Source organism: Nerophis ophidion, linkage group LG18 (genome assembly GCF_033978795.1).
Source record: "Nerophis ophidion isolate RoL-2023_Sa linkage group LG18, RoL_Noph_v1.0, whole genome shotgun sequence".
Taxonomy (NCBI): Eukaryota; Metazoa; Chordata; class Actinopteri; order Syngnathiformes; family Syngnathidae; genus Nerophis; species Nerophis ophidion.
Window position 1 is genome coordinate 23,623,480 of NC_084628.1, and position 23,347 is coordinate 23,646,826.

The 23,347-nt window shown below is 43.8% G+C and overlaps 1 protein-coding gene across 5 annotated transcripts in view; it reads left to right on the top strand.

Annotated features, from left to right (window-relative positions):
* The first annotated feature begins 566 nt into the window (after nt 1-566).
* si:ch211-137a8.2 (uncharacterized protein LOC777613 homolog) overlaps nt 567-23,347 on the top strand; it is a 30,604-nt gene continuing 7,823 nt past the window's right edge. For 4 of the 5 annotated variants that reach the window (XM_061877763.1, XM_061877765.1, XM_061877766.1 and 1 more), the window contains exons 1-2: nt 567-727; nt 23,136-23,292. In XM_061877763.1, the coding sequence (XP_061733747.1) occupies nt 23,153-23,292 (140 nt within the window). In that variant the 5' untranslated portion in view covers nt 567-727; nt 23,136-23,152. The remainder of the gene's footprint in view (nt 728-23,135; nt 23,293-23,347) is intronic. The other variant, XM_061877764.1, reaches the window with a different exon arrangement.

A 23,347-nucleotide genomic window follows, 5' to 3' on the forward strand; every position in this document is an offset into this window, starting at 1 on the left:
TGACCAGGAGAACAATAGGACTGTTATTGGCTGACAGGAGGACAATGGACGTGTCATTGGTCACTTTTAGACCACAAAGGGAGGTTTGAGCGCCCGGAAAGAGGTGACAGGTCAGTGTGTGTGTGTCCGCTAAGTTATTAGAGCCAAATATTAATCAATAACCAAGGCAGGGCGTCCCAGAGTAACCATGAAGAACAAACATGCAAACATAGTGACTTACAAATATGCAAATGAGGTGCTGATCTGTCCGCTGATGTCCGAACTCCACACTTTCTGTTTCCCTACCATCAACTAACTCAAGAGAAACCGAAAGTTGCACAGGTCCGCCATTACACTATTCCCTCCTGGTATTTTATGGTCGACTTATTTGTTGTTAAGTACATGACTGAGACGTGTGCGGTGATGACTTATTTTGAGTGAGCTATTAAAATCATTGCATGTGTGTTAGTGTCGCCAAACAACAAACGGGAGGTGGCAAAATATATGCGAGGCTAACTAGGTCACGCTTGGCACACAGAAGTTGACCCGTGAGCAGTTTCAGGTGTGCAGTGGTTGGGGGGGCGTGTCAGGTTAGGGGGGCGTGGCCACCAGACAACCTGCAGCAGGTAGGTTCAAGTTACCTTCAGTGTGGCTCAGGCAATGTGCACACCCAACGTCTGTCTCTCGGCTGGTGCGATTTCCTGTGGTTTTAAAGCAGTTCATCGCCCATGACGTCACCTGTCGGCAGGTAAGGCCATCACATGCTCCTTGATTACAACGGAGCCCCTCGTTAAAGGTCGAAGGTTAGCTTTCTGCTCTGTTTGTTTACTTTCCTCGTCACCTGAGCCTGACGTCGCCCGCTTGTGTCGCTTTAAGTACACGTTAAGGCCCATTATTGACGCCACTCAAAAACCGGTTTGTGTGAGTGTGTCACGGCAGTGCTTCCCCAGGTCAGGACCTTTAGAAGGTGCTGTGTGTGTGTGTGTGTGTGTGTGTGTGTGTGTGTGTGAGAGAGACCCTGCGTTATCATGACAGGTGTCACTCTGCTGGTCAAGCTACAGTAAGCAAGCTATGACCAACATGCAGAATTTTAATTACATTAAGTGGATCAAAGACGCCAAAAGCCACCCGATGTAGGTCAATAAAAACATCCACATCTCATCTCCTTAATAATAAAGTCACTTTATGTTTTACAACCAGACGAGGGTCAGTTAAAAAATGTAATTAGACACTACTGGTGTAAGCCAGGGGTGACCAGACTGACACAACAAAGGCCATTTTGGGAGTTTTCATCTTGAAAACCGGTACAATATCCATCCATCCATCCATTTTCTACCGCTTGTCCCTTTTGGGGCCACGAGGGGTGCTGGAGTGTATCTCAGCTGCATTCGGGCAGAAGGCGTGGTATACCCTGGACAAGTCGCCACCTCATCGCAGAGCCAACAAAGACACCGTATTTCCTTGAATTTCCGCCGGGGCGCTAATTAATTGAAAACCTCTTCTCACTCCTGCGCTTACCAAAGGCATGTGGTAAAAGTAAGCATGCGCTAATTATTTTAAAACCTCTTCTCACTCCGGCACTTACCAAAGGCATGCAGTAAAAATTTGAGTGTGATGTAAGCTTGGACCTTAAATTCTTCTGAATAGCTCTTAATCTTCTTCCCTTTATGCGATTTCAAATTACCAGTATTGAAATCAGCCTCCTCCATTTTGAATATGATGACAGGGGAAGTGTCAGTCGTGATGTCACGAGTTTGACTAGGCGGTAATACTAAGCATGCGCTAATTATTTTACGAAGCGAGTTCGACCCGGCAGTAATTCAAGGCAGGCGCATACTATACGCCCTGCAGCAATTCAAGGAACTACGGTAGACAGACAATATTCACACACTAGGGACCATTTAGTGTTGCCAATCAACCTATCCCCAGGTGCATGTTATTGAAAAAAAAAAATAGTTCGCATGCTAGCCAGATAGCATCAAGTAACAAAATATATGAGCAGAATGAGATAAAAAAAAGTTAACAGTATTATGCCAACATGCTTTACAGTTAGCGTTAGTGAAATACCAAAACATATGACACTGAAGTGTATATCTGCTAAATTAGATCAATCAATCAATCAATCAATGTTTATTTATATAGCCCCAAATCACAAATGTCTCAAAGGACTGCACAAATCATTACGACTACAACATCCTCGGAAGAACCCACAAAAGGGCAAGGAAAACTCACACCCAGTGGGCAGGGAGAATTCACATCCAGTGGGACGCCAGTGACAATGCTGACTATGAGAAACCTTGGAGAGGACCTCAGATGTGGGCAACCCCCCCCCCTCTAGGGGACCGAAAGCAATGGATGTCGAGCGGGTCTAACATGATACTGTGAAAGTTCAATCCATAGTGGCTCCAACACAGCCGCGAGAGTTCAGTTCAAGCGGATCCAAGACAGCAGCGAGAGTCCCGTCCACAGGAAACCATCTCAAGCGGATCAGCAGCGTAGAGATGTCCCCAACCGATACAGGCGAGCGGTCCATCCTGGGTCCCGATGAGCGGTCCATCCTGGGTCTCGACTCTGGACAGCCAGTACTTCATCCATGGTCATCGGACCGGACCCCCTCCACAAGGGACGGGGGGACATAGGAGAAAGAAAAGAAGCGGCAGATCAACTGGTCTAAAAAGGAGGTCTATTTAAAGGCTAGAGTATACAGATGAGTTTTAAGGTGAGACTTAAATGCTTCTACTGAGGTAGCATCTCGAACTGTTACCGGGAGGGCATTCCAGAGTACTGGAGCCCGAATGGAAAACGCTCTATAGCCCGCAGACTTTTTTTGGGCTCTAGGAATCACTAATAAGCCGGAGTCTTTTGAACGCAGATTTCTTGCCGGGACATATGGTACAATACAATCGGCAAGATAGGCTGGAGCTAGACCGTGTAGTATTTTATACGTAAGTAGTAAAACTTTAAAGTCACATCTTAAGTGCACAGGAAGCCAGTGCAGGTGAGCCAGTACAGGCGTAATATGATCAAACTTTCTTGTTCTTGTCAAAAGTCTAGCAGCCGCATTTTGTACCAACTGTAATCTTTTAATGCTAGACATGGGGAGACCCGAAAATAATACGTTACAGTAATCGAGACGAGACGTAACAAACGCATGGATAATGATCTCGGCGTCTTTAGTGGACAGAATGGAGCGAATTTTAGCGATATTACGGAGATGAAAGAAGGCCGTTTTAGTAACTCTTTTAATGTGTGACTCAAAGGAGAGAGTTGGGTCGAAGATAACAACCAGATTTTTTACAGAGTCACCTTGTTTTATTATTTGGTTGTCAAATGTTAAAGTTGTATTATAAAATAGAGGTCGGTGTCTAGCAGGACCGATAATCAGCATTTCCGTTTTTTTGGCATTAAGTTGCAAAAAGTTAGTGGACATCCATTGTTTAATTTCATTAAGACACGCTTCCAACTGACTACAGTCCGACGTGTTGGTCAGCTTTAGGGGCATGTAGAGTTGGGTGTCATCAGCATAACAGTGAAAGTTAATACCGTATTTGCGTATGACGTCACCCAGCGGCAGCATGTAGATGCTGAAGAGTACAGGGCCAAGGACCGAACCCTGGGGAACTCCACATGTTACCTTAACATAGTCCGAGGTCACACTGTTATGGGAGACGCACTGCATCCTATCAGTAAGATAAGAGTTGAGCCATGACAGGGCTGAGTCTGACATACCAATTCGTATTTTGATACGCTCTAATAAAATATTATGATCGACGGTATCGAAAGCAGCGCTAAGATCGAGGAGCAGCAACATAGATGACGCATCAGAGTCCATCGTTAGCAATAGATCATTAGTCAATTTTGCGAGGGCTGTCTCAGTCGAGTGATTTGCCCTGAAACCGGATTGAAAGGTTTCACATAGATTGTTAAACGCTAAGTGTTCATTTAGCTGCTCTGCAACAACTTTTTCGAGGATTTTCGAAATAAAGGGAAGGTGAGACACCGGTCGGTAGTTTACCATGAGGTCAGGATCGAGGTTAGGTCTTTTAAGGAGAGGATGAATAACCGCTTTTTTGAATGCAACGGGAACAGTGCCCGAGGAAAGTGATAAGTTTATAATATTTAGCACTGATAGACCTAATAATACAAAAAGCTCCTTGATAAGTTTCCCAGGAAGTGGGTCAAGTAAACATGTTGTTTGTTTTATTCCATTTACACGTTGTAACAATCCTTCTAATGTTATTTCATCAAAAGGAGCGAAACTATTTTGGATATTTGCAGTATCCGCCGTATATACAGTCGTATCTGTGTTACTATAACCCCGTTGTAGGTGGGACGCATTGTCTTTAATCTCCTTTCTAATAAGTTAAATTTTCTTATTAAAGAACTTCATAAAGTCATCTGCCGAATGGGTGGAGCTACTGGAAGGAGTCCCTTGTTGGGTTAGCGATGCTACTGTACTAAACAAAAATTTTGGATCGTTTTTATTAATGCGGATGAGATTTGAGTAATAATTAGTTTTAGCTAAGGTAAGCATGCGTTTATAAGTTATTAAACTATCACTCCATGCTTGATGGTGCACCTCAAGTTTAGTCGTGCGCCATTTGCGTTCCAGCTTTCTACATAATTTCTGAGCTCTAGTTTCTTCAGTAAACCATGCCGTACGCCTTTTTGGAGCCTTTTTTAACTTCAGCGGTGCTATACTATCAATGGTTTCGCGCAGGGCGTTGTTAAAGTTGTTAGTGAGGTTATCAATAGAGCCCACATACTTTGGGAACGGTGCCATTACCGAGGGCAGTAGGTCCGCAAGAGTCGTCGTTGTGGCAGCATTAATGTTGCGGCTGCTATAGCAGTTATTATTATTATTAGCTTGCCGAACATGAGTCTGAACTTCGAATTTTATAAGGTAATGATCGGACATTACTTTAGTATACGGGAGTATCATAACTTTGGAAACGGTGATACCTCTGACAAGCACTAGGTCTATCGTATTACCGCTGCGATGCGTCGGTTCATTTATTATTTGTGTAAGACCACAGCTATCAATTATAGTCTGGAGCGCCACGCACGGTGGGTCCAATGGGGTATTCATATGGATATTAAAGTCCCCCATTATAATTATATTATCGGCGTGCGTCACTAGATCAGCAACAAACTCTGAGAATTCACTAATAAAGTCCGAATAGGGCCCTGGGGGGCGGTAGATAACGGCCAGGCACAGAGGCAGAGGTGTGGCAGACTTCATAGAAAGCACCTCAAACGATTTATATTTATTATTTAAGTTAGGACTAAAGTTAAAGTTTTCGTTGTATATTAGTGCGACACCCCCTCCCCTTTTGAGGTGACGGGCAATATGCGCATTCGTATAGTTAGGAGGGAATGCCTCATTTATCGCAAAAAAGTCGTCTGGTTTAAGCCAGGTTTCGCTAAGACCGATGACGTTAAGGTTGTTGTCTCTAATGACCTCATTGACTAATAACGTTTTGGGAGACAAAGATCTGATGTTTAGAAAGCCCATATTATAGGTAGTGGGCTGTTTTAAGGAGTTGTTGATAAAATTATCCGTAGTAGCAATATTAATAATGTTGCGTTTATTATGCGCAGTGTACTTAAAATAATTGCGACCATATCTAGGAATTGATATGACGGGAATTTTCAGATTGTCTACTTGGCGCTGCGATAAACTGAACGCATCATAATTTGCCACCTCAGTAGAACGCATGTCTAACTCTGACGTAGTCATAGACACAGTAGAAAAAACATTTTGTGAGTTGTGTATTATTCTACGAAAATTGCTATGTGTAAAGGGATCATCCAGCCTGGCGCTGGCTAGTTCTAGCTTAACTGACTCCATACCCAGGCTAGCAGGCTCTGTAATTGCCTGCGACCGGGCTTGCTCTAGTGCAGTTAGTCAAATGTGGCTCAATGCGAAGTCTAACATATTAATGTTAGCATGCTAAAAAAGTATATATATATATATATATATATATATATATATATATATATATATATATATATATATAATATATTATACTACACTACTCTGGGGTGTGTACTTGGGAAAAATGTGTTAAATCAATATTTACATAATTAGCTAAAAAAGAAAGCTAGCATGCCATCAGGTATCATTCATCAAGTAACAATATTTGACACAGATATGTGTACATTAGCTTAAAAAAAGCTAGCATATAAATGTCAGCATGCTACAGTGATAACTGTAACATGCTTCGAGTACCAAAATATACTACTCTGTGGTGTGTACCTGGAAAAATGTGTTGAAAATGTTAGCACACACCAAGTATGAAAATGACTGGGGTGTACATTTATAAAATGAGCTTAAAAAAAAAAAGTTAGCATGCTAACAGGTATCATTCGTCAAGTAACAATATTTCACACAGATATGTGTATATTAGCTGTTAATTTAGCTTAAAAAGCTAGCATATTAATTTTAGCATGCTATAGTGCTAACTGTAACATGCATCAAGTACCAAAATATACTACTCTGTGGTGTTTACCTGGAAAAATGTGTTGAAAATGTTAGCGTGCATCAAGTATGAAAATTACTAGGGTTTACATTTTATAAAATTAACTTTAAAAAAAAAAACTAGCATGCTAACAGGTATCATTCATCCAGTAGCCATATTTGACACCAATGTGTACATTAGCTTGAAAAAAAGCTATCATATTAATGTTAACATGCTACAGTGCTAACTGTAACATGCATCAAGTACCAAAATATACTACTCTTTGGTGTTTACCTCGAAAAATGTGTTGAAAATGTTAGCATGCATCAATGAAAATGACTGGGGTGTACATTTAAAAATGAGCTTAAAAAAAAAGCTAGCATGCTAACAGGCATCATTGGTCAAGTAACACAATATTTGACGTAAGGTTACGCTGAGGCTACCTGCATGGTAATGTTACCTGCTAATTTAGCTAAAAAAAAGCTAGAATGGTTAATGTTAGCATGCTACAGTACTAACTGTAGCATGCTAACATTAACATCAAATACCAAAATATACAACTGTAGGGTGTGTACGTGGAAAAATGTGTTGAAAATTTTAGCATGTATCAAGTAGGAAAATGACTGAGGTGTATGTTTACAAAATTAGCTAAAAAAAACGAAAACAAGAAGCAGGTATCATTTAAGTAACACAATATTTGACGCTGAGGTGAATACAGTACCTGTTAAATTTGCTTAAAAAAATAGCAAGCTAATTTCAGCATTCTAAAATGCTAACGGTAGCTTGTGTCAAATAACAGAAAATATGAATCTGAGGTGTGTACATGAAAAAGGTGTTTAAAATGCTCGCATGCTAACGTTAGCAAGCATAGAGTACCAAAATATTGCAGAGGTGCATTTCTCCACAATTAGCTAAAAAAAAAAAAAAGAAAGCCAGCATACTAACAGGTATGCTGAGGTTTATACCTGCTAAATTAGCTATATAGCTAGCATGCTAATATTAGAATGCTACCAATTGCTTACAAACGTGGCTCGGAGTGACGAATGAAGAATCCTTTCGAGCAGAACGCTATGGACGGTTTTACTTCCCGTTTAAGGCGTCAAAACAGGAAGTGCACTTGCATTGAGCAAACCTGTCCAAAAGATGGGGCCATAGCACAAACACTGCATCAAAACTATTGAACACAAAACATATATATGTATATATAATTTGTAAGAGATTAAAAAAAACATTGTACACATTGCACTTCAAAAAGAAAGAAAAAAAAAAATATATATATATATATATATATATATATTTTTTTTTCTTTTTGAAGTGCAATGTGTACAATGTTTTTTTAATCTCTTACAAATTATATATGTGTATATATATATATATATATAATTTGTAAGAGATTAAAAAAACATTGTATATATATATATATATACTGTATATATATATATATATATAGGACCACAGTGCGTATCGCATGACCATGTCACCTGACCTTCACGCTCGCGCCAGGTGACCCACCATCAGTTGCCGCGGCAACAAGTTCTCACTTTTCAGCGGAGTCGTTGTGCCGACCTGAGACAGGAAGCGAGGAAAGGCTGGTACAGCGCCACCTCGAGGCCGCCGGCCAAGCTTACGTAGAGCGGCGCCATCTGCAGGCTAACATCTCCTCTGGCGGCCGTAAGGACACAAAGTTATGATGTCATAAAAAAGCTTTAATTAACATGGATGCTGGACCTGGCTGGTCCAGACAAGACCCGAAGAGACCACACTAGATCTACTTCTAACTAGATTACTGGTTAGTCCTGACAGGACTCGACCAGATTTACAAACCCCGTTTCCATATGAGTAGAGAAATTGTGTTAGATATAAATATAAACGGACTACAATGATTTGCAAATAATTTTCAACCCGTATTCAGTTGAATATGCTACAAAGACAACATATTTGATGTTCAAACTGATAAACATATATATTTTTGCAAATAATCATTAACTTTAGAATTTCATGCCAGCAACACGTTGGGAAAGGTTGCACTAAATACTGATAAAGTTGAGGAATGCTCCTCAAACATTTATTTGGAACATCCCCCAGGTGTGCAGGCTAATTGGGAACAGGTGGGTGCCATAATTGGGTATAAAAGCAGCTTCCATGAAATGCTAAGTAATTCACAAACAAGGATGGGGTGAGGGTCACCACTTTGTAAGCAAATTGTCCAACAGTTTTAGAACAACATTTCTCAACGAGCTATTGCAAGGAATTCAGGGATTTTATCATCTACGGTCCGTAAAATCATCAAAAGGTTCAGAGAATCTGGAGAAATCACTGCACGTAAGCGATGATATTACAGACCTTTGATCCCTCAGGCGGTACTGCATCAAAAACCGACATCAGTGTGTAAAGGATATCACCACATGGGCTCAGGAACACTTCATAAAACCACTGTCAGTAACTACAGTTTGTCGCTACATCTTAAAGTGCAAGTTAAAACTCTACTATGCAAAGCCAAATCCATTTATCAACAGCACCCAAAAACGCCGCCCGCTTCACTGGGCCGGAGCTAAACTAAGATGGACTGATGCAAAGTGGAAAAGTGTCCGGTGGTCTGACGAGTCCACATTTCTAATTATATTTGGAAACTGGACGTGGTGTCCTCCGGAACAAAGAGGAAAATAACCATCCGGATTGTTATAGGCGCAAAGTCCCAAAGCCAGCATCCGTGATGGTATGGGGGTGTATAAGTGCCCAAGGCATGGGTAACTTACACATCTGTGAAGGCACCATTAATGCTGAAAGGTACATACAGGTTTTGGAACAACATATGTTGCCATCCAAGCAACACTATCATGGACGCCCCTGCTTATTTCAGCAAGACAATGCCAAGCCACGTGTTACAACAGCGTGGCTTCGTAAAAAGAGTGCGGGTACTTTCCTGGGCCGCCTGCAGTCCAGACCTGTCTCCCATCGAAAATGTGTGGCGCATTATGAAGCGGAAAATACGGCAGCAGAGAATGGGAAAGAATTCCACTTTTAAAGCTTCAACAATGAGTTTTTTCAGTTCCCAAAAGTTTATTTAGTGTTGTTAAAAGAAAAGGTGATGTAACACAGTGGTGAACATGTCGTTTCCCTACTACTTTGGCACGTGTTGCAGCCATGAAATTCTAAGTTAATTATTATTTGCAAAAAAAAAAAAAGTTTATGAGTTTGAACAGCAAATATCTTGTCTTTGTAGTGTGTTCAACTGATTATGGGTTGAGAATTATTTGCAAATCATTGTATTTCGTTTATATTTACATCTAACACTTTTCCCCAACTCATATGGAAACGGGGTTTGTAACTATATTACACCGGACCTAACTAAACCCGAATGGACCACATTGCACTACACCAGACTAGGGTTGTCCTGATATCAATGATTTGGTACCGTTACTAAAATATTCTACTCTATTTCCTGAGTTTATAAACATAACATGAATTTTTTTTAAAGGAAAAATGATTTTGTGAGGATAAAAAATATCAATATTGTCATAGTAATATCGACTTTATACGCTTTTGTAATTGGTATTACAGTGGATATTAGGTGTAGATCTACCCATGGCGTTTGTTTACATTCAGGAGTGCTAGTTTGCTGTTAGCGGTTAGCTATCTTATCCTACGGTGTGTAGTGAAGCCTGTTTAGATATTCCTTGTAAGAAACTTACTTTTTATGGCCATGGAGACGATGATTAGTGATTTAGAAACAGCTAAAACACTGTGGATGAATGTTAGCCGCTAGCTAGCTAGCCATGTCTTAAATCACCTATTCCTGAGGGCGTTTCAGTGTTGTAACTTCACCTTTATTGTCAATTTTCAGGCCAAAATGTGTCAGTTCTCCCTTTTCTGTCTCCACACTGTGTCTGCTTGTAAGTACTCTGTGATTATGCGCTGCCGAACATGCTTTTCTGCTCGTAAAACCAGGAATGTCATGACATGACAACGCGCATAGTTACCAACCCTCCCGATTTTACCGGGAGACTCAGAAATTTCAGTGCCCCTCCCCAAAATCGCTCGCGGCAACCATTCTCCCGGACAACAATATTGGGGGCGTGCCTTAAAGGCACTGCCTTTAACGTCCTGTACAACCTGTCGTCACGTCCGCTTTTCAACCATACAAACAGTGTGCCGGCCCAGTCACATAATATATACGGATGTTACACACACACAGGTGAATGCAGGCATACTTGGTCAACAGCCATACAAGTCACACTAAGGGTGGCCGTAGAAAAACTTTAACACTGTTACAAATATGCGCCACATTGTGAACCCACACCAAACAAGAATGACAAACACATTTCGGGAGAACCTCCGCACCGTAATACAACATAAACACAACCGAACAAATACCCAGAACCTGTTGCAGCACTAACTCTTCCGGGATGCTACAATATACAACCCCACTACCACCAACATAATTTATACGGATGTTACACACACATATGTGAATGCAGGCATACTTGGTCAACAGCCATACAAGTCACACTGAGGGTGGCCATATAAACAACTTTAACACTGTTACAAATATGCCCCACACTGTGAACCCACACCAAACAAGAATGACAAACACATTTCGGGAGAACCTCCGCACCGTAATACAACATAAACACAACCGAACAAATACCCAGAACCCCTTGCAGCACTAACTCTTCCGGGATGCTACAATATACAACCCCACTACCACCAACACCCCCCCCCCCTCTCGCCATCTCCCGAATTCAGAGGTCTCAAGGTTGGCAAGTATGACGACTTGTCGTCATGCCCGTTTTAAAAAAGGGGAAAAAAATAAAATAAAGGACAATTGGCACTTTTCAAACAGCGTATTCTTGATTTACTAGTATCACGTTACTATACTAGTACCAGTCTACCGTACAACCCTAAACCAGACAAGACCTCACAGTCTGCGTGGACCTGCCAGGACCAGACTAGACCTGAATGGACTGCCGATGCTAAAGGAAAACTCGTTTAACAAGCAGGACATCCATACAAGTCTGAGCGCAGAGTCTCCCTGGGACTTCCAGGTGACGTTTGCGTGTGTGTCCAGGTCCACATAGCGCTGCAGTCTCCTGATGAGATCTGATCCGAGGTCAGCTAGAAGAGACGTGACGTCCTCGGCTCAGCCTGAAGGCTTTCAGGCCGTGTAATTCTTCTTATTTAAAATTCATATCTGCCGAGTCTGCTATTTGGGTCACCAGATGAACACCTCCAGACAAAAAGCTCTGCTGACACCTTGACAAACGTTAGTCCTCTTTGGTCTGATCCTAAAGTCCTCTGCCTTCCACATTGTTCTTTTTATTGGATGAGACTTTTTAGACTGATGGGTTTTTTTTGGAGCAACAACCTGGTTTTGAAGGACTTTTTTTTTTTTTTAAATCAAAGTTTTAATGGTTTTTTTGTGCCAACGGGTATCAGACCGGGACAAGAGAGGACACGTGGAGCTCCTCCGGGCCTGTCCTCGCCGTGATCACCTGATGTTCTGATGCCACGATTACAGCAACATCCCACTTGACCCGGGTTCAGCGTGAAAGACGAGAATAAATGTCGCATCTGTTACGCCTCCAATGCCACCGATTTGACTCGGCAGTCATGTGACACCATGAGAACTGTCTTCTTCCCGTCCTTTTCTGATCCTTCGCCTGCGTCTAACCTTTCCGCGCGTCACAAGAGAACTTCCCTCCTGGCCGAGGAGGACAGAGGACGTCTTTGTTCCCGTCCCGCTTCTCTTTTGTCATCGGGAGACAATGAAACTAAAGAATTGTTCGGGGTTTGTTTTGTTTTTCTTCGCTGAAAAAGTGCAGCAGCGGGCTCAGGTGTCATCGTGATGAAGATGACGCCCGGTCAAAGAGTGACATCGCGGACAGAAGGCACAAACATCACATCACAGGACAAGGGAGGTTTCGGAAAACCTCTGCCAAGGCTCAATCGTGACTGTGGACTCCTACCTGCTAGCTCGGCGGCTAACGTTAGAAAAACGGAGCGGGAAGATTGAGGAAAGCCGGAAAAAGGATGGCCGAAACATTAGTGGACTTTAGCTAGTCAGTAATGTTCCACTCCAGCCCTGCAGGTGGCGGTAACGCGCTTTACCGAGTGGCTGCAACGTGCCAAACAAGACAGAGACAAGAAGTGGTAGGAGTAGTTGTTGTAGTAGAACATGGTACTCAAGTAAGAGTACTGTTACCTTTTACCCATATTTGGTAGTTTTCTCCTTTTTCAAAGAACCAGAAAAGGCCATTTTGGTAGAACTTGTGTGTGACCGCTGAAAAGAAAAAGTGGAACTGAAATGCTAACAGCTAGCATGCTGCCCAGGTATCACCAGGTAGCAAAAAATAGGAGCAAAATAAGCTGAGAAATCTAGCATGCTAACAATAGCATGCCTACAGTTAGCATTGGTGAAATACCCAAAAATTACTAAGGTGTATATCTACTATAAAAACATGTTAAAATGCTAACTGTAACATGCGTCTAGTACCAAAATGTATTGCTGAGGTGTGTATCGGAAAAATTTAATCCAGCTAACGCTAGCATGCATCAAGTACCAAATATGCCTGAGGTGCAAACCTCCAAAACTAACTTAAAATTAAAGTACCAAAATATGACCGTAAACCTAAAAAATGTACTTGATAAAACAGCTAGTATGCTAACGTCAATCATACGTCAAGTACCAAAAATAGAAAAGCAAAAGCTGAACTGGTAACAAAAAAAAAGGAGCAAAATGAGTTAAGAAAGCTAGCATGCTAACAATAGGATTGGTGAAATACCAAAAAATGATTAAGGTGTATACCTGCTATAAAAACATGTCTTAAAATGCTAACTGTAACATGCGTCTAGTACCAAAATATATTACTGAGGTGTGTATCCAAAAGATGTTGTCCTGCTAACGTTAGCATGCATCAAGTACCAAATATGCCTGAGGTGTAAACCTCCAGAACTAACTTACAAAAAAAAGTACCTAAATATTACCGTAAACCTAAAAAATGTACTTGATAAAAGAGCCAGCATGCTATCGGCGATCGTACGTCAAGTACCAAAACTAGAAAAGCAAAAGCTCAACTGAATTTCTTAGCACGCTGGACAGACAGCGCCAGGTAGCAAAAAATAGGAGCAAAATGAGCTAATAAAGCTAGCATGCTAACAATAGCATTGGTGAAATACCAAAAAATTACTAAGGTGTATACCTGCTAAATTACTATAAAAAACATGTTAAAATGCTAACTGTAACATGCGTCTAGTACCAAAATATATTACTGAGTCGTGTATCCGAAAAATGTATCCTGCAAACGTTAGCGGGGATCAAGTACCAAAACATGCCTGAGGTATAAACCTCCAGAACTAACTTTAAAAAAAAAGTACCAAAATATTACCGTAAACCTAAAAAATTTACTTGATAAAACAGCTAGCATGCTATCGGCGATCGTACGTCAAGTACCAAAACTACAAAAGCAAAAGCGCAACTGAATTTCTTAGCACGCTGGCCAGACAGCGCCAGGTAGCAAAAAATAGGAGCAAAAGGAGCTAATAAAGCTAGCATGCTAACAATAGCATTGGTGAAATACCCAAAAATTACTAAGGTGTATACCTGCTAAATTACTATAAAAAAAAACATGTTAAAATGCTAACTGTAACATGCGTCTAGTACCAAAATATATTACTGAGACGTGTATCCGAAAAATGTTATCCTGCTAACGTTAGCGGGCATCAAGTACCAAAACATGCCTGAGGTGTAAACCTCCAAAATTAACTTAAAAAAACATTTAGCATGCTAAAAGCTATCATTCGTCACGTACCAAAATATATTACTGAGGTATGTACCAAAAACAAGTTTAAAATGATAGCCAGCTAACATTAGCATACATGCAAAAGGACAAAGGTGTATAACTCTAAAATTAACTTTTAAAAAAACCCCAAAAAAACAAGGACTCTTAACAGCTATCATTCCTGAAGTAATAAAATATTTGATGCTGCGGTGTGTACCTACAAAAATAGCATGCTAATGTTAAAATGCTAACTATGAGCCACGCACCGTTAAAAAACTATCAGCTACAGTCTGCCAATGGCCTTCTGTTTGCACTTTGGACACCCCTGCTTTAGAGTAATATGACTCGAGTGAAAGCAGTCATCCAAATATTTACTTGAGTAAGTAAGTACAAATTAAGTACAAACGTACTTAGTAACTTCGAATGTATTTAGTAGCTATGTTTTTAATGGTACTTGCACTACGAATGTGTGCGTGTGCGAGAGAGAGAACCTAATTGCACACTTCACAGCAGGGATATGAAACTAAATTGTTTTGGGGGCCACATTTCCAGAAAGCTAAGGACCAAGGGGCCAGACAGTTCCATTTACTGATAGTCTTATATGTTGTTTATTACAGGAGAACCGATATCCCCTACAGGAGACATCAAAATATGGTCTATTTATTTTGTCAGACTTAAAGAAACGTTTTGCTGTTTTTTTTACGACCCTCTACAAAAAAGCTAATCAAAGATCATCTACACGACAGCACTGCTGTAAAAATGTTAGTCTCAAGTTTTTTTTAACGGAACTACACGGGCAAACAGCTGAACAGCCCAAAAGATGAAAAAGAGAGGACCTAAAGTGGAACCTTGAGGTACACCACTAGAACAACGAAAGAAGTTGAACAAAGGACTGACAGAATCGGAACGAAACAAGCTGAAGCAACACTTTTAGTTGTATAAATTATGTTACAAATAAATCCTAAATTCTAAAAAGGAGTGGACTTAAAGGGGTGCTTTGAGGAAACTACCACTAAATATAAAATATAACTCGCTCCAATTTAGGTAAAGTAAGGAAACACTTTTCCAAAAAATGTAGTAGCTTGATGCTAATATACATTGGCCTCGCTATTGACGTGCTACTGATTAGCATTAGCGACTTTACATGGCGATTTCATCACCTCCAAATTTGTTGTCAAACTACAACCAGTATGGAAGTTACAATCACACAGCTGGTGCGTAATAAACATTATTAATACTTCTTAGGGCGCAACAAAAGACGAGATTCAAACAAGGATTTAATTGACCAGCCAACACACCATAGATAACACACTACTGCCATTTAACGACTTGCAAATGTGATTGCAAGTTAATGCCATTCTTGCAAATGAGACTTAGCAATGTTGTAATTTTAAAAAGACAGAGGCTCCAGCACCCCCTGTTACCCCAAAAGGGTCAATCGGTACAAAATGGATGGATGGAAAACAACTGGACATAATCGGCTAATTTTTAAATGTTGCCATGAAAAAATGTATTTAATTTATCAACACACATAAAAGTAACAAAAATTGTTACTGTTGAATATCAGTACCCGGTCCCGGGAATAAATACGGTATTAGTAACTCAACTTAGATATAAATAAATGTAGCAATCGGAATGAGACTCAATGTAACAAAGTAAAAGTGTTTCTTTACAATAATTGTTGCATTAAACCCAGCAGGCACAAGACATGGATACAATATTGATTATACATCTGTACAATATTGATTATACATACATGTCCTTTAAAAAAGTATGTTGCATTAAACCCAGCAGGCACAAGACATGGATACAATATTGATTATACATGGATACAATATTGATTATACATACATGTCCTTTAAAAAAGTATGTTGCATTAAACCCAGCTGGCACAAGAGATGGATACAATATTGATGATACATACAGTACATGTCCTTTAAAACGCACTTTGAAACCACATTGCAAAATAGTTTTAAATTGTGACAATGTTCATGTCTAACGTTGGATCCACGTTGTTGGTTGGGAAATCACCAAATTTCAATGGTCAAATCAAAGTTACAAGCCAACATTGATTAAACGTCATCAAAGCATGTTTTCTCAACGTTGTATTTGTGTTGTGGATTATTGGTTGGGAAAATGACCAAATTTCAATGGTCAAATCAACGTCAGAACCCAACATTGATTAAATGTCATCAAAAAGCATGATGTTTCAACATTGTATTTGTGTTGTGGAATATTGGTTGGGAAAATGACCAAATTTCAATGGTCAAATCAACGTCAGAACCCAACATTGAATAAACGTCGTCAAAAAGTATATTGTTTCAATATTGTATTTGTGTTGTAGAATATTGGTTGGGAAATGACCAAATTTCAATGGTCAATGTAAGCTTCTTACTCACAGTTCCCACAGATGCACGCTGGACGCCAGTGGTTCGGGTTTGACAGTAGTTTTAATTTTTCAATTTTGCTCAAGATCACGCTTTTCTGCTTGACTTTTTCAGTCTCACCAACAGCAGCCGCCCTCTCCTCCGCTGGCCGTTTACTGTTAAAGACAAGAGTTAATTAGATCAGCGCGTACCACCTGCGACATCTAATCAACTGCCAGCTGCGTCTCGCCGTCCTGCCCATGCCACCCCCCCGTCTGAGGGTGCGCTGTCTCCAGCCACCCAGACGGGGTCGCTGATCTTCCTACCTGCAGTGTGCTAATCACAACCTCCCTCCACATACCTCCACCGCCAGACTTAGGCCGGGCCCCGGCCGCACTTACTCGCCCCCCCCCCGCCTGAGCGCGGGAGAGGAAGTCTGCCACGACCATCTGCGCTCCCGGCCTATGGACCACTCTGAAATTGTAGGGTTGTAAAGCGAGATACCACCGGGTGATCCGCACGTTGGCATCTTTCATGCGGCGGAGCCACTGGAGGGACTTGTGGTCCGAGCAGAGGCTGAATAGTACCGGAGGGCACCGACAGCCCACCGGATGGCGAGGCACTCCCTCTCCACCGTGCTGTATCTGGTTTCCCTTTCAGAAAGTTTCCTGCTGATGTACAGGACCGGATGGTCGGTGCCCCCCCGCTGCTGGGATAAAACGGCTCCCAGTCCTCTGCCCGACGCATCTGCCTGCAAACAAAAGGGGATGGAAAAATCAGGCATGTACAGTACCGGCTCCTCGCAAAGTGCTTTCCTTACCTTCTCGAATGCCTGCTGGCACCGCTCCGTCCGCTGGACCAGATCTGGGGCACCTTTCCGGGTGAGGTCAGTTAGTGGACTGGTCAGGTCTGCAAACCCGGAGACAAACCTCCGGTAGTAGCCCACCAGCCCCAAAAACTGCCTCACCTCCTTTTTCGTCTTCGGGGTCGGGCAGGCCGCAACTGCTGCGGTTTTATCTACCTGAGGCCGCACCTGGCCTTCCCCCAAGTGGTACCCCAGATACTGTACCTCCCTCCGGCCAACCGCGCACTTCGCCGGGTTGGCGGTGAGCCCCGCCCGCCTCAGGGACTCGAGTACCGCTCCCACTCTCTGCATATGCTCCGCCCAGCTGTTCCCCTGGATGATGACATCATCCAGATAGGCGGCAGCATATGCAGCGTGCGGTCGCAGCACCCGGTCCATGAGTCTCTGAAATGTGGCGGGCGCACCGAACAAGCCGAACGGAAGGGTCACGAATTGGTATAACCCTTTCGGAGTGGAGAATGCCGTTTTTTCCTTGGACTCTGGAGACAAGGGAATCTGCCAGTAGCCCTTAAGTCAAATCCAGTGTCGTAAAAAAACGAGCAGTGCCCAACCGGTCCAGGAGCTCGTCGACCCGGGGCATTGGATAGGCGTCAAAACGTGACACATCATTCACCTTGCGGTAGTCTCCACAGAACCGTACAGACCCATCTTTCTTCCCTACCAGAACTATGGGGCTACACCATGCACTGTGAGACTCTTCTATCACTCCCAATTCCAACATGGCTTTTAATTCTTCCCGAACTACTTTGCGTTTGTGTTCGGGCAGCCTATAGGGCCGGGACCTCACCGTCACGCCCGGGCTGGTCTCTATGTGATGCTGGGTGAGAGTCGTGCGGCCTGGCAGGGGAGCAAAAAGGTCAGCAAAATGTTGCTGCAATTTGGCCACGTCTGCTTTCTGTGACAGCGTAAGATGATTATCACAGCGGAGAGGGGAGGGCCGGGGGGGGGGGGGGGAACCTCCGGCCCCAGCTCCTCGCTCTCCGCTATCGCCGTCACCATGGAGACGGGCTCTGCTTCCCTCCAACCTTTTAGTAGGTTGAGTTGGTATATTTGTGTTGCCCCGCCCCGGTCAGACCGCCTGACCTCATAATCCAACTCACCTACTCGTCGTGTGACCACGAAGGGTCCTTGCCACTTGGCGAGTAATTTGGAGCTGGATGTTGGGAGTAACACAAGTACTTTCTCTCCTGGTGAAAATTGTCTAAGTTGCGCTCCCCTGTTATACAGGCGCTGTTGACGTTCTTGAGCTTGGAGCAAATTCTCACGTGACAAGTGCCCTAATGTGTGGAGTTTTGCTCTCAAGTCCATGACATACTGAATTTTATTTTTACTGGGGCTTGGACCTTCCTCCCAGCTTTCTTTAACCAGGTCTAGTAACCCCCTCGGCTTCCTGCCGAACAATAACTCAAATGGAGAAAATCCTGTTGAGGCCTGGGGAACCTCCCGCACTGCAAATAACAGGGGATCCAACCATTTATACCAATTTGGTTTGTCCTCGTGTACGAACTTCCGGATCATGGATTTCAAAGTTCTATTCATCCGCTCCACCAACCCATCTGTCTGCGGGTGGTAAACGCTAGTCCGAATAGACTTGATCCCCAATAAAGCATACAGCTCCTTTAATGTGCGTGACATAAAGGACGTGCCTTGGTCAGTTAGAATCTCTTTCGGGATTCCAGCTCGGGAGATAATTTGAAATAGTGCCTGTGCTAAACTCTTTGCAGAGATGGAGCGCAGTGGCACTGCTTCGGGATAGCGCGTTGCATAATCCACCAGGACTAGTGCAAAGTGATATCCCTGGGTGCTCGGGTGAAATGGCCCGACGAGGTCCATGCCAATTCGCTCAAACGGGACCTCTATGAGTGGTAATGGCCTCAAAGGTGCTCTAGGGGTGGCTGCTGGGTTGACTAATTGTCATTCCGGGCGTGCCGCGCACCACCGGCGCACGTCTGCCCGAATGCCTGGCCAATAGAACCGGGCCATTATCCGATTAAGTGTTTTATCATAGCCCATGTGTCCGGCCATTGGGTTAAAATGAGCTGCCTGGAAAATCATTTCCCGACGGCTTTTTGGTACCAACAATTGGGTAATTTCCTCCCCTGTCTGAGTGTCACGGCTCACTCTGTATAGTCTGTCCCTAATCAATACAAAATGAGGGAAGTCCCGCGTTATTCCCGGGCGAACCCGCTGCCCATCAATTGCAATCACTTGTGGAAAATCATCCGTGGGGCACCATCGGGGCACCGGGGAAACCTCCTGGGAAGTCCCCGCCGGCCCCCCTTCCCCCTCCCCCTCGGCAGCGTCGGATAAACTCGCGTCGCCGATGAGAACAGCGCGGGTATCCCCTTTCCCTACCGTCCGTGAACGCAACCCTACACATTGCTTCATTAACCCCTTAAATCCCGACCAATTTGTTCCCAAGATTAAGGGGTGCGCAAGGCGCGAACTTACAGCCACCTTAACATTGTTTTTCACCCCTGAAAAAAATTTCCACCTGCCCAACGGGATACGTGTGAATATCCCCATGCACACATTTAACCCGCACCCGTGTAGCCTTACTCAATACCCCGGGTCGAACCAGGTTTTGGTGAATCATGGATTGTTCACAGCCCGAATCCACCATCGCCCGGTGTATACTCCCTTGTATCCTTACCGGTACATAGTATGTCTCTCCCGGACCAGGGGAGGATGCCGGAGGGTCGTCCACCCGGATCACCTGCCCCACTTCCATCGCTGGACACTCCCGTTGCAGGTGACCCAGTCGTCCGCACCTCCAACACACCTGCCCCGGCATTTGAGCCGCTGTTTGCGGGGGAAGACGCGGTGTCTGCAGCGGTCTGTCCCTGCAGAGGAGAAAGCAAATTTATGTTTCGTGGCCTGTGCCACGGCCGGGCTCCCTCTGGTGGTGGCCGCATTCTGCGCGGCGCCGGTACTGGCCGCTCCGCTCCTCCTGCAACCTTCTCCCGCTGTACCGCCAGGTGGTCCTCCGCCAAGGCTACCGCCGCTGCTACCTCTTGTGGCCGGTGGTAGCGGACCCATGCCGATGTCCGCGCCGGGATTGCCTCCACGAATTGCTCCAATACTATTTGTTCGATCACCTCTCCGGTGCTTCCGGGTTGTAGCCATCTGATTGCCGCATCTCTTAATTGTTGCCCCAGGATGAAAGGCCGCTCATCTTGTCCTAGTTTCATGCTTCGAAACTTCCGTCTATGGTCTTCTTTGGTTCCTCCTGTCCGGTCCAACACCGCCCTCCTCATGTCCCTGTAGCTCACCCGGGACGCTGGTGGCAGGCTGAGCGCCGCTCGCTGTGCCTCTCTCGCCAGCAGCGGCAGCAGCCGCACCGCCCACTCTTCTTCCGGCCATCCGCATAACTTGGCTGTGGCCTCGAACATGTCCAGGAAACTGTGTGGATCTTCTGTTTCCGCCATCCTGTGCATCCCCACTGCTTTGAAAGCCGGCCTCGCTGTTGTGTGTCCCCGCTCCGGTCCTCTCCGTCAGCGCCTGCAGAATCTGACTCTGCTGCGCAATTTGGCTTTGCATCTCCATCTGCCGGTGATTAGCGGTAGACACTTCTGCCACCAACTGTCCCAGCGCCTCTATGGGGCTTGGTGACGACATCGCAGCTTTTGTTTTTGTTGGGCGCCAATTGTAAGCTTCTTACTCACAGTTCCCACAGATGCACGCTGGATGCCAGTGGTTCGGGTTTGACAGTAGTTTTAATTTTTCAATTTTGCCCAGGATCACGCTTTTCTGCTTGACTTTTTCAGTCTCACCAACAGCAGCCGCCCTCTCCTCCGCTGGCCGTTTACTGTTAAAGACAACAGTTGATTAGATCAGCGCGTACCACCTGCGACATCTAATCAACTGCCAAATGCGTCTCGCCGTCCTGCCCATGCCACGCCCCCGTCTGAGGGTGCGCTGTCTCCAACCACCCAGACGGGGTCGCTGATCTTCCTACCTGCAGTGCTAATCACAACCTCCCTCCACAGTCAAATCAACGTCGGAACACAACATTGTTTTAACATTGTCAAAAAGCATGTTGTTTCAACGTTGCATTTGTGTTGTGGAATATTGGTTGGGAAAATGAACAACATTTAATAGTCAAATCAAGGTCAGAACCCAACATTGATTAAAGGTCGTTAAAAAGCATCTACCCGATTGCAGCTGAGATAGCCTCCAGCACCGGAAAGGGACAAGCGGTAGAAAATGGATGGATGGAAAAAGGACGTTGTTTCAACATTATGTTTGAGTTGCTCAACGTCACGACCTAATTCAACAAGTTCTCAATGTCGTTTTCCTGCCTTGTGCTTGCTGGGAAACTACTGACAAGTACATCCATTTTTCTACCGCTTATTCTCTTCGGGGACGCGGGGGTCGCTGGTGCCTATCTCAGCTACAATCGGGCGGAAGGCGGGGTACACCCTGGATATGTCGCCACTGACAAGTACAATGTATCCTAAAATTTATTTAAGTAAATGTACCGTATGTTCCGGACTACATAGTGTCCTGGTTTATAAAACACACCCACTAAATTTTAGATGGAAAAAAATAAAAATACAATTTATATTAGTCTCACCGGACGCAGATATATACATTGTGAAATTAAATTATTTACACAGATTTTGTCAATTTTTGTTTACATTAATTTGTAACACAGCAACGGTAAACTCTCCAATTAACTAAACAGACTCAATAACTCCACGGTGACGTTTTGGTGACTTTACTGAAGAATTTGTGAAACTGAAACAATACAAAAAGAATGCTCTTGTAAGTTAATAACACAAACACTCGTAAACGTGTCATCATATTAGCTAATGCTAACGACGCTCGCTTGATTACATTACGATAGCACGTACAAGTATGCATAAAAACACTCCTACACACATCACACATGGGACAGTTTAGTCAGTATGAATAGTTTTAGTCACTGCTCCCTTCACCTCCCAGGGGTTGATCAAGGGTGACGTGTCAAATGCAGAGAATAATTTCGCCACACCTAGTGTGTGTGTGTGAGACAATCATTGGTGCTTTAACTTTTTATATCGTAAAACTTACTATCATTGCTTGGAGGGATGAGGAATCCTTTTGAGTAGAAACGCTACGGACGACTTAGAAGATGGAACAGCAAATATACTTCTGTCTCAAAACTTTAAACCCGGGGTGCTCAAACGTTTTGCCTCCAAAGACCTAAGTGAACATTTGCCAATGGGTTGTGGGCTAAACACAGTCATTTTAAGCATACAGGAGCAGCATAAGTGAGATTAGTCTCCTTACCGCCATATATAAGGTAGTTTCACACGTCACTTGTTAGCCCTGCGGACATGCCATCAATGGTTGTGTGATCTTGCAAGAGGTCAGTATGAATATGTCTGTAACGAAACAACAACAAAATGGCGGGCCAAATTTGGGCACCCGTGCTCTAAACAGAGGAGCATTGCGAGAAAAATCATCCAAAAGATGGGGCCGTAGCACAACCATGCTTGTATATGCTTGTTTTTATTTTTATTTTTTTAAAACTATTTGCATTGTGGCTGTCAGCGAAGAAAAATCCATACCGTTTTATTCACCGCAGGGTTCAAAGCGTAGGAGAAAAATAGCAGCTTGTAGTCTGGATTTTTGGTACTCACCACTGCCCCTCAGGCTGTAGTCCGGTATTGCAGGTTGTTAACAACGTTGTGTTCTCTAGAAGGTGAACACAAGGTGATGTCTGGATCAGACACGCCCCCTTCCGACGCCGTCCACCATGTGACCACTGAGGAATCTCGGCCTGCGTCTGTGTCAGATCCGTCGACGAGTGACGGCCGCCGGGATCAAGATGGCGACCTGTCAGGGGGGCGTGACCGGTGAGTGCTTTCAGAGCTGGACCGGAAAACCATCCGGTCCTGACATGGCCGTCTC